The sequence below is a fragment of the Lonchura striata genome, chromosome 2, assembly GCF_050655825.1.
Source record: "Lonchura striata isolate lonStrDom1 chromosome 2, ASM5065582v1, whole genome shotgun sequence".
NCBI classification, from domain to species: domain Eukaryota; kingdom Metazoa; phylum Chordata; class Aves; order Passeriformes; family Estrildidae; genus Lonchura; species Lonchura striata.
In genome coordinates, this window is record NC_140704.1 from 142,867,909 (window position 1) to 142,880,686 (window position 12,778).

At 41.3% G+C, this 12,778-nt stretch overlaps 1 protein-coding gene across 1 annotated transcript in view; it reads right to left on the reverse strand.

Annotated features, from left to right (window-relative positions):
* The window catches only part of EXT1 (exostosin glycosyltransferase 1), a 175,663-nt gene that overhangs the window by 24,435 nt on the left and 138,450 nt on the right, over positions 1–12,778 (reverse strand). Inside the window, exon 2 of the mRNA XM_021546410.4 lies at positions 1,097–1,190. Within this exon, the coding sequence (XP_021402085.1) occupies positions 1,097–1,190 (94 nt within the window). The remainder of the gene's footprint in view (positions 1–1,096; positions 1,191–12,778) is intronic.

Below are 12,778 nucleotides of genomic sequence, written 5' to 3' on the forward strand. Positions count from 1 at the left end.
GAGAAGCAGCAGAAAGCCAGAAGGGTTTCTGGGTTCTCTGGGCTTCTAAAATAACAAAATATACCTACACTTAGGTACCTGAATCCTGCTCAGCACTCCAGTGAACAATACTCTTTAACAGTGGCTGGGATGTTTTATGGTTGATGATGAAAAGGGATGGGATGCCATTAATTAACAGCTTTAATGTCAATGCTGTGACACTTTCCAAATGGCAAAACAACTCGTTGAGGCAGGACCCTGTAAGTTGTGTTGATTTGCCATTTCACTGAAACCAAGCACCTCTTTCTCTCCACTCCAGCCCCCACAGAAATCCAGATGCCAGACCCACAGGGGAGTTGCAGCACCTCACAAAATGCTCTCCATACCTGACAGAAGATCCAGGATTAGGCTGATTGCCAAAACTCCCACCAGACAGGCAGAAGATGAGTAAGCAGGTGTCAGGCTTAACCACTGTGCTGCCTGGCCACAGGGACTCCAGAGCCCTTTTCTATTTCCTTTTGCAGCTGGCCCACAGTAAAAAGGGGACCACTAACCAAAATATTTTTTAAAAGGTGAAGGATATTCAGGTGCTGTCCCAGACAGCACACGAACTGCCTGAGATCAGCTCATATCCACCATCATGTGAAGCTTCCATCTGGAGCTTTAACATCTCCAGGCCACCTTCTGTATGTTCAGCAAGCACCATCTCAAAACTGGCAATCCATAAGAAGGTCTGTTTTGGCTAAGTGAAAACAAGTTTTGGCTAAGTGAAAACAAAAATCTATTTTTACTGCCCCAGGGCTCACGTGTAAAGACCGGTGTCTCCCAGGGGAAGTCTCACAGCTTGACAAAATGCTGTTCTAACCAATCTCTCAGCCTCACCACATCCAGGGAAACCTCTCTTCCTGGAGATAGAGCAATCCAACCTTCAGATGAGTTCAGTGCCTCAGCCCCTCCTGGGAAGAAGTTGCCAATTGCTCCCAAAGTATGAATAGAGGCTTTCGCAAAGTGGATTACTGTCCACTAGGGAAATGAAACACATTTCCCTGCTCCCCGCCTCCCTGTTGCACACTGAATTGCAGCCAGCATAGTCACTGCTTTAAACTGCAGCTCTTACCTGCAAGGCTTCCAAAAACCTGAAAGAGCCAAGCCTGCGGCCACGGGGAACCAGACAGAAAGTGGCATTGTGCAGCATTTCACGGTAATCATACCTAACAAGAACAGGGGAGAAAAGAGAAAATTCAATTAGCAGCGAGTCCTAGAGTAACTGGGCATGAAAATGCAAACAGCTGTAAGACACATCTGGATAAAATCATCCCCAACCAAGACCCTTCAGCACCAGGTTAACTAACTCCTCCATGCATGTGTGTCAGCCTCCTCTCTGGCTCCTTTTTTTCCATCCTCAAGAGCAACCACCATGGGAGAATGCTGGGGAGAGTTGTATTGAGACTGATAAGTAAGGAAGTAATTTTGTCTTTGCAATAATGAGCCAGTTCTGTATAAACAGTACATGACTTCCAAGAACAAACTCACATTAAATATTTTGATACCCGAAACATTGTTCTGTGACTCTGATTTCTATTCAGATTTAGTCAAAACCATGCATAACTGTGCTTACAAGAGCTTTGTACAAAGCAAAAAAATATTCAAACTATACCAAAGAAATATTTCTTTATCAAGCAGGCATTAAAAAAGGGATGGGGGGATACAATGACTCACTTGGTGGTTATTGTTAAGTGTGAAGAGAAGAATATACAACCAGATTTTGGCAATTAATCATATAGCTGCAATGATCCTTGCTTCTCTGAATCAAAGTGCTGATAGACACTTCTGGATTTCTTTTCCCAATTACATTAATCACTGCAAAATCATTCACCAAAACCACACATCAAATCCCAACAGTTTCCTGCATGTTATTAGCAAATTGTACTTCTGACAAGCCCATGGAATTGTGAATTGCATTGACCTCATCTGAGTCAAAAGGATCCCTATTGAACACCCTCCATTCTCCAGAGTGTCCTGGGCTCTGCACATAGATGCTATTTTGACAGTAACTTGTAGCAATGCATTTTTTTGACACCAACAGTCTAAATTTACCATATCCTGCAGGCAGAGCAATTTTTTTTGTACGTGTGTCTATGTTCACACATATACATATATACATGATTGCATTTTACATACAAAGAATCAGGACCTATGTTTGTATTCTCACAGGCCAGACAGATGGGAGTAAGCCAATTTTCAATTATAAGATCTGTCCTTAGGAAGAGACATCTTGCAAAGGCCCATTTGCTTAAACAAGCGTGTATAGCTAATTTGCACAAGAAAAGGTCACTGTGAATGGATTAAGATTATCTCCACTGAGAGTAAAATAAAACCCCTCATTGCATTAATTAAAACTACAAAACAGACTTCAAAGTTCCTTTTTTCTTTTGAATCATATCTCAACTTTGGTTAAAATACATATATACATATTCTATCTGAGTGGCAGCTATTTATTTTTCTCTGTGTGGGATAGAGATTGGCAGCCATGTCCCAGCACACCAGTCAGCACTGACACAGCATATAGGGGAAAATATTAGAACTGGAATACAAAAAAAAACCCAATTAAAAAAAAGTTGCCATTTTAAACTCCTTTTTTACATGTTGAGAGGTCTGAGGCTCATTGCTTTTACTGTGTATTGTAGGACAACAAATGTTAAAAAATACCAAAAATAGAATACTCCATAGGGCTAGAATACATCAGTCAGAAGTTCCCCATTATTAGCTATCTAAAAATGTAAAACTCTGTTAATACCCCAGAATGCAACATTATCCACAAAACATTGATAGCAAAACCAGAACACAAAGGAAAGAAGAGAGCAAGGCCACTGCAGGTGAGTCTTCCATATCCCATGACATCCAGGATGTGGGTACTTTTTCTTTCATGTGTAGCTTGCTGGTATTAGGACAGATTTATAAAGGGAAAAAAAAAGTAAGAGGATTTTGTTGACCATCTTCCACCTTAAAACCAGTTAGCATCTTGCTCCCATTTTTGAGTCTTTTAAAATTTAATGTGTGATTTATTGCAGAGGTCTGTAATAGCACAGTTCATGCAATAGCACAGTTCAAACAATTTATCTACATCATATATACACAGAAAGCCCCATCCTAACCTTTATGTATGGGCACAAAATATCTACTTGCTTCAGGAAGGACCCAGAAATATGGAAGAAACAGATCCAGAGTACAGTAATATCCATCAAGAGCTGCTGAAACAAATGAGTCGCAGCAGAGATTCTATTGAACAAATTTCCCTGCAATTTCAACCAAAATGCTTTAAGGTGACCCAACAGGATCTTTCAGTGCAATGATAAGGAACCCATGCCCACTTTAAACCCCTGAGAGACCACTCTGGGACCAAGCATTTACTTGAAATCTGCAAACATGAGGTGCTATTTTTACTCTTACGAGTTCATGGGTAGCATGCCAAGCAATGAGAGCACCGTGCCTTAGCTGGAAGACAGAAGATGGCTCAGTGTGTTTAAATACGAATTTGGGAACACTTTTTGTGCAACACATGTAACCAGCTCCAAACATTTCTGTCAGGCTGCAAGCATAGCTTTGTAACTGGAAGCAGGGCTTACAGATGAAATAATGGACATGTACCAAACAGTATTTCAGAGTCAAGCTTGCAGCAGAGACCTTTTTTTTTTTTTTTTTTTTTTTTTTTGACTGCCAGGCAGCATTTGGAGGAGATGCTAGCCACAAAAACATTACTTGGTAAATGAAACTCCAGCCATGGTGAGGACAGAAGGCTGAGGGCAACTTTCATTTTCAGACTCCTTCCCACTCAGCCCAGATACAACCATGCACACAGCAGCAGGTTTATTTTTGCCAGAATTCTGTCAGGAACTGCAAACTGTTTATGTACATTTTCTTTCACATCGTAGAGAGCACACAGCCTTACACCTGAAAGCATCTCATCTCTGTGCTTTCCTTAACTCAGACTTAAAATACTTTCAGTGAAGTGAGTAAAATAATCTCTATGAGTAAAAGTAAGTATCTGAGTTAAGTACTTGCTGGACTTGAAATTTCTCCTTCACTTGTCCAGAGCTGGCACAGACTTCCAGGAACACCCTCTCAGCTAGAGCACTGATACTGTACATTAAGTACCAATCTGGCATTTAATGCAAACATCAGTACCACACCAACAACGGGCTTTATTTCCACACTATCTCCACTGACTAATCTCAGCAAAACCTCAGGGAGGCAATCAAGTATGAGAACCTCCACTCACAACTGGAGGAGGTATCTTAAGCTATATTATTCTAAGCAAGTGTTTAGAAGAGGTTCTCCCAGGGTTTCCTATTACTTGTCTCCCCAGCAATGGGGGTTAGATCTGTTTCCAGAACTGCTTATTACCATTAGCTGGTAACATCTGAAGATGGCAGGGACATTTGTTATGGTCTTCCAGCTTGCATTGCTGTGGCTTCTGCAGACTTGGAGCTGCCAGTGTGTGTGGACAGCTCTCCTTTACCTGCCTACAGACTCGCTTTTTTTACCCAGATGCAGAGGTTTTCCAGGCTCCAGAAAATCAAAGCAAAGACCAGCACTGCAGAGCACTGAGCAGGGGCTGGCTGGGTACTTTTTCCTTACTTGTGCTGCTTTGGTGTTGCACTACTTCTGGCACTTCCCTTTCCTTCTGGCAGTTTATATTCCCCAGCATTTACTGTAGAAAAGTTTTTAGAAGAGTCCTCTGCTTTGCTCAGAAGATATTTATTTCCAGAAAGCTCCAGGTTTCCACATTAGAAGACTGGCGGGGAGTTGGGGCACATGCTTATTGCTCATACATTCCTGATTTCTTCATTCTGCATGCTTGCACAGAGGTAACATTTTACTGCCAATTTTAGGGTCGGCTTGGTCCGGGTCTCAGCTGCAGCATTCAAATGTTAAAATCCAAAATGCATATGCCTTAAAAATGACAGTTGGGTCTTCAAAACTAAAATAGCTAAAGATTTAATCCAAAGCTGGCATCCCTCTGTAAGTATTAGAGGCATGTTTCATTAACTTTCAGGCTTCTTTTCACAATGATTAAGTGTACCTTGTTCACAGCTAGTACCTTTTTAGGCAGCATAAAAGAATAGCTCTATTTGCAATCAATTCTAATTTATTCACAACTTAATTGAATTATTCCCTCCCTGCCACCACCCATAGTTGAGGAAGTATGTTTGGCTCCATCGATCACCCAGGTGCAAACACTGCAGTCCTGTGTGGGCAATTATCCAAAGGAGAAACACGGCCTGGCCAAATGCTCCTACCATTTTAACTCCTTGATCCAACACATAGAGTCTGTCTTATCCCATCCCCCTTTTCTCTTTTTTCTTCTGATGTGCCGACCATGTCAATCAGCACATGGATTAGAAGGCTGTTTGGGATTCCTGGTTCTCCATTATCCCAAGGAGCCCTGGCAGGCTGCAGAAGCTCTGCATTGACTAATCAGCCATGCCGTACATTCCTTTCTACAGCTTAAGCATTTCCCCATGTCACTACACTGTAGAGATTATAAACTAGCCTGGGAAATATTTACACTATCAATTTTAGCATAAACTATTTTTTTGAAAGCCACATCTTCATCACCACTGACTGAAGAGAGGGCTAAAATCTAAAAAGACTGTTTAGACCAGCAGATAAGTCTAGATGCAGTGATTATCATAACATTTTATCTAGATATATGTCACCTGTCATGTATACAACATGTCTTTTGACAGGATACAATCACCATTCACATTTCATAGATGAAACCTGAAATACAAATGACTGGTGGCTTCTCCAGCAAGTTAGAGAGACCTTGGGGATGCTAACCACAGCATCCTGACCTTACTTCTTCCTCTCTGGTGATGCAGCATTCACTGAAATCCTGCTGCATGTTAAGTCTATTAAAATTCAGATGGAAATACAGGACCAGAACCCAAGCCAAATACAACAGGTTTAACTCAAATCAAATGCAATGGGTTTAACCCAGCAGTACATATTTTAACAGTGCTACACATAATCCATCTTCTGGAAGATGCTGGAGCTCATCTTTGGCAGGGACTATCAGCACATTCCGCTGTAGATGTCAGATGTGACTAGAGCTGCCTTTTTACTTCCTGAGCCAAAAATTGTGATGGCACTTAACCAACTATGTCCAAGGCTCCCTCTCTGAATCTGCAAACCCAAGAATGCACACTGCATCTTCCAGAAGTTTCTGTATCATATAAAATGCTACAACAAAGACAGACAGTAAAACCTGTAACACAAGGGTAAATGGAGAAGTGTTTCCCGATTTTCCAGTATATTAATTTTCAGCTATTAACCAACTGGCTATTTTTCCATATGTAAATGTTTAATACAGATGGCTCTGAACTACTGGCTGGAGAGCCTGAGAAGAAACCCCACTCAGTCACACAGAGCGTCTCGTTGCTTGGTTTCCACTAAGGTATGTTGGCTTTTAAATAAACTGTCAAGTAAAACTTGGCACAGAAAGCACCAAGTGAGTAAGTGCCTTTGTAGCAGAGCTGACAGCTCGGCCGCGTGTCAGACCGATAGCTGCCCGGGACTGAGCTGGGAAGGCTCACGCATCCTGCTTGGAAGGGTGCCGTCACTGCGAGCTGCTTGCTTCTGGATTTACAGCTGTGTGATGCTTTGGGGTGATCTGAATGCCAGTTAACTGGCTACTGGCAGTTCATCTCCTGCTCTGCAAGTGGAATTAGAAAGTTTGGAGGTGCAAAAATATAATTGGAAAACTTTTTTTTCCCTGTTTAAAAGGCTAATTGATTTCACAGGTGTTTAATTATCATTTGCTGTGAGATAATACCTTGTAGTGCCATAAAAAATGGATTTAATTTTCGAGTGCTTGCAAAACCATTGCCAAAGCCAAGTTAGAGCGAAAGCTAGATAATTATTCTATAAATCAAACACACTGCCTCCTTTCTTTGAAATTTTTAATACTTGGCTATAATGATATCTGACGACCTTGAAACTAACATAAAAAGGATTTTCTTGCCAAGTGCTGAAAGGCAGCCATTAGAATATTTCTTTCAGTCTAGCTCGTCACTGCAGCCACCGCCACCACACTGCCCTGGGTGCTGGACTCCAAGGGATGCTACTGTCTAACTACAGCAGTAGGTCTGAACAGTGACTTTGGAACACTGGTAACAGCCACGTATGGGTATGAGCATGAGCCCTGTCTGAAAACTCTGCATAATTCTACTCAGCCATGCAATGGAAATGAAACTCTGTAAGCATGCAGCAACTAACCATGAAGCAGACTGTTTTCTCCATTTCACGTTAGCATCTACCTTTCATTCAGAAAGTTGGATTAACAAAGAAAAACAGGGAAGTAGACTTTTCATTTTAATGCACTGCTAAAGAAACTTTATTTTACAGTTAAGATGGACAGTAGCTGTTAAAACTGAAAGCATCTTTAAAGTCTTCAGTGACATCACTGTTGGATTCAGTTCACTTCAATATTATGCGGAAAAACATTTGGATACACAAGCCGTTAACGTCAATGTGCATTCCAACAAATAAAAATGCTCTAAAGATTTCTGTCTAAATATTTACACATAATGTCCTGTAAATCTATATGATGCATGCAAGGCATGCACAACACTTGTATTGCAAAATGCTATCCAACTGGCTCCCAGTGTAGCAGCTAGACCACCCAGAAAAAGTATCTTACACACCAAATGTGGTCTCACCAATATCATTTGATATTTAATGATAACTGCTTATTTAGCAAGTGTACCAGAGTGGGTTTGTAAGTCACATGTCAGAGGCAAACCTTGCAGAGGTGCCTCACTAGGCAGTGTTACACCCCAGTTACCACAACCTGCTAATGCACCGTGTAGTGCTTAGTCTAAAACCAAACACTGGCTCCTAGGCTTTGGAATCCTCTAGGAGTGCCTGTTTCACAGCCATACCTCACCGTGCTGGCAGCAAGAAAACTCATGCCTGAACAAGAAAAATCCATGGAGAAGCAAATGCAGTGCTCGCCTGTATCTTGTGAAGAATGTAAACGCAGCCACACACATTGTAAATATCCTCCAGGTCAGTGGGAAAGCAGGCATACTGATGCACGCACACATGGATGCATATCCAGGAACAGGCAAACACAAAGCCACATGGAAAGATTTTACCTGTCCCCACCTCCCCTGCCTACTCTCTGAAGTGACAAAAGCATCTATGAATGCTCTTTGAAAAGTGCCCAGTTGACACTTATTGACCACCAAGGTGCTGGACTCTTACAAGGTAAAGATCAGATCAAGCTATTAAGATGATCCAGTGGCTCAGCCAGCCACTTTCTAACAAGATTCTTCTAACAATAAATTACACCAACACTTTGCATCATTATGGCACCTCTACCTTGTCATTTTCTGGGGATCATAAACTCCTTTTAGAATATTTTAATATAAAGAACCCCAGTCTACTGCCAGGAGAACCAACCAGCACCTCCACTAATGAAACCACCATGTAGTCTGAACTTGGGCTTCATCTACTCAGCCTTGCTCCTCAGTATTCTGCATAGAAAAATGCAGGAGTAAGTTGAAAGTAGTATCTAACTCTTGATAGTCTGCTTTGGTGTTGCAACAGGAAACAAATACACTGGGCTGTATCAAAAGAAGTGTGACCAGCAGGTTATGGAGACGGTTCTCCCCCTCTGCTCCACTCTAGTGAGACCCCACCTGAAACACCGTGTCCAGCTCTGGGGTCCCCAACACAAGAAGGACATTGACTTGTCAAAGCAGGTCCAGAGAAGGCCACAAAGACAATCAAGAGGGCTGGACCACCTCTCCTACAAGGAAAGGCTGAGAGTTTGGGCTGTTCAGCCTTGAAAAGACTTCAGTGAGTCCTTACTGTGACTCACTGAATCACAGTAAGTGAGTGTGATAAAGGGGGTTTATATGAAAGATTGAAAGAAGACTTTTTACCACATCCTGTAGTGACAAGAATAATGCTTTTAAATTAAAAGTGATTGGATTTACATCAGACATAAGAAAGAATTTTTCCAGTGTGCGGGTGATGAGGTACTAGAACAGATTGTCCAGAAACGCTGTGGATGTCCCATCCCTGGAAGTGTTCTCCCTGCCCATGGCAGAGAGGCTGGACTAGATGATCTTAAAATATGTCTCCCAACACAAATAATTCTGTAATTCTATGATACTTATTTTTAAAATTTGGGATATTCTATTCTGTCCTTCACAGAGTGACTTTGTTTGGACTTTAGCCTTTTCATAGCCGTGGTGTCAAACACTTGTCCTAAATAGCTCCATCTACTCCCATTAACTGAACTCACATGCTGTGACAGTCCAGCAGTGAACATCCTAGGGATAATTTCCCACTGCAAGGGCAATTTTCGTATTGATTTATTGTCTAACTTAAAAAAAACCAAAAAAACAAAAAAAAAAAAAAACCAAAAAAAAACCCAACAAACCAAAAAACCAAACCACTACTGGAATTTCAGTTATTAAATAATCAGTTTGGATTAAAAATCCAAACAAAGAAAAATCTATACTGCATTTTCTGAACAAAGAAACAAATTTTAGTTCATCTGCTACCCACTCTAATTTTGAGATTACAGGACATACCTGAGAGCCTCAGCATGCAGAGATATAAAAGACTTATTGTGAGATCTTTCACCTGTCAACACACGTGTTGATTCTGAAGGTGATGACTGCTACCTACCTGTCAAAAAAATAAAAGGCCTCCAAATATTTCTTATTTTTAGATAGCTCTTTATTAAAAACTTGAGGTTAAAAAATGCTGAAGAGGATCAGTTTTTCAGACCTTCACACTTTAGTATATGTGGTTACTGAATAGGAACCTATTACCTAGGAAGAAAAAAGGTTGACTACAGGCCCCCAGAGGGTAAAATATGGATAAAACCAGTGTTCTGCACCCATTTATGCAACAGTCCAATAACTGGACCCAGAAGAGACCAGAGGACTCTCCATTAAGCTGCCAGTAGGACTGGGCCTTCACCAACACAGTAGAGAAAGTACAACCCCTGAAGATCAAATTAGAAGGCGTTATAGTTTCTATTCTTGCTTTGAATGTCTGGCTGAGTTCTTTACCAAACAATTTAGAATAGTCCTTATGAAGCTTATCATTTCCTATTCAGCTCCACAGATTTTCCCATTACAGCTATCGAGCTCCTAAGTGGCTTGTTGGCATCTTTAAAAGTTATAGTCCTCCAGACGTAACATCTAAAAATGGAAAGCAAAGATGATGTGCAATGCTGGCTCTAATTATGCAGGAGTTCATTTCTATGAATGACTGGATTTGTTTCCAAAAAAACAAAGAGGGACTTCACACAGGAACTGCTGGCAGAGCCCCATGTTGTCTAGGCATGCTGACCTAAAATGTGACCATGCTTGGAGGAGAAATTAGTTCAGCAAATCCAAGGAACAACTTTGAATGAAATAGAGAAGTGATTTTTTACTCATACAAAGTCAGCTGTAGCTTAGTCTCCAGGAGCAGTACACCACAACGCATCTAGACACTTTGTTACTTTGGCTGATTATAAATTCTTCTACTTGCCTCCATCTCAGGATCTCCAAGTATTTTCTTTCTCCTTTCTATAAATGAGACAAAGCTACCTCAAAAATAGGATTAGGACATAAAGTGGGGAGGGTGGAACAAGCCTAACTCTGTGTATTTTGGTTCTGTAACCCTGAATTTTAGGGTAAAATCCCAGCACTGTTAACAGTCCAGGGTGGTTTCCACTGGCGGACAGCAGGTGTTGATCTTCTGCATTTAATGAGGACTAACTTCTGCAACAAAGCAGAGGAGTGTGAGCTCTGGAAAGGCAGGAAATGACAATTTTTTTTCCTTATTGCAGTCAACAGTCAGTATTAAAATAATTTTTATTTTCTAAGAGACAGAAAAGAGAATAAAGCAGGAAAAATGCACTGATAAATGTTTTTTGGTGATGCCTCCTATAACCATTCACAGTTTTGCTAAGATAAAGCTTTGCTAAGATAAACCACACATGCCATGTGTGGTTTGAGAACCAGGACTGCACTTCACTGAGTGGCCAGGTAAAATGGACTCTATCACTCTGCAGATCTGCTCCTCTGTGCTTGCTCACTTCTGCTGACTACAGTAAAATCCAAGTTTTCTCTTCTTTATTTTTCACAGCAAAAAAGGCACTATAACTAGTGCACTGGTCCTCTTCATTTCTGCATCACCATGTGCCCTTTGGAGCCACTCTCCTCTCCTCCTCAGGCAGAGTGAGATGCATGCCATCAGTTTAGAGCTGCAGATGGCTTTTATTAGGTGTTTCCTACCTTCCACAGTACTGTTGAACAACTCCAGTGGTCTTCAGTTGATGTTGAACTAGAGAAAGGTGGCTATACTACATTCAGTAAGGCTGGAAAGAGCTTTATCCTCTTCCACAGGTACAAGGGATAATAGTTTCAAACTGAAAGAAGCTAAGTTTAGATTGGATGCAAAGAAAAAATTTTTCACTTTAAGGGTGCTGAGACATTGGAATAGATTGTCCAGGGAAGTTCAGGATGCCCCGTCACTGGAAGCGTTCAAGGCCAGATTGGTTGGGGTTTTGCAATCTGATCTATTGCAAGATGGCCTAACCACAGCAGGGAATTGGACTAGACGATATTTTAAGATCCAACCCAAACCTTCCTATGGTTCCATAAGTCCCTGTTGTGACATACAGGACTTTTAGGCAGAACTGCTGTCTAAAAAACCCCAGAAGCACATTTGCAACTATACATACTTATATGCACACACTTCCACACTATTTACAAAGGACTTTCATCAGGAAACCACTGATGCATGTGCTTAGCCTTCTCCTGCCTGACCCTGCCCTGACACATAGAAGAACCTCAGAAATTATTTTTGTAAAATTACTTTTTCAAAAAACAAGTCCCATTTTGAGAACAAAGTTAGAGGAATAATCAACCACAGTAAACTGAAGGAGAGCTCTTCTTAAGCATGGCAAAGCAACAAAATCAGTTTGAAAATGTTAAATGCCAAACTCTAGCTAAAGCAGACCATTTCATAGCTCTGAGCACCACTGTCATTTTGCTCCTAAGTGTCCCACGGACATACCTGCTGATGGTGACTGCCTGACTGCTCACATCTGTACCTCCAGTGCCTCACCACAGTGTCAGGTATCTGAGCTATGTTGGGCCTGAGCCTACGAGCTGCAGATGATGTTTCTCTGTCCCTACTGATACCCACTCCTGCTCTGGTGCTCAGCACTGCTCACAAACCTGTCTCCCCTTTTTAGCATTCCTGCCCCGCTGGGCAGTGTTTGCCTGAACGTTCTACGTCTGTTTGCAAGCTAATAAATTATTTACACAAACTATTCAGGCATAGCAGCAAAGATATAAAACATTTATCAATAAAAGGAACAGTTTGTCATTTTAAAATAATTATGTTTCTTTAAAGAAACCAACAAATTCAGTTGTCTCAGAATTACTTACTAGCTTCTACAGACTTGAAAGGACTCCCTCTTTTGCAGAGAGGCATATCTACTCCAAATAAAACCTTAACCATGAGAAATTTTATACCTCAACAAGGAAATCTAAAGCTGCTACGTTTTGTAGCCAGAACCCCAATGAGAAGCATAGATCAGGTTAGGTATATGTTGGCACCTTCTCCTGTGATCTGCCACATGCTGAAACATTTCACATGAGCTGCAGGAGAGCAGGGAACTCCTAGGTGTATTTGCAACTCTGCTCTGGGGCCAGTAGCTAAAACACATGTACACCACACTTACACCAGGGAGCAGCTCTACCAGCCCCATCCC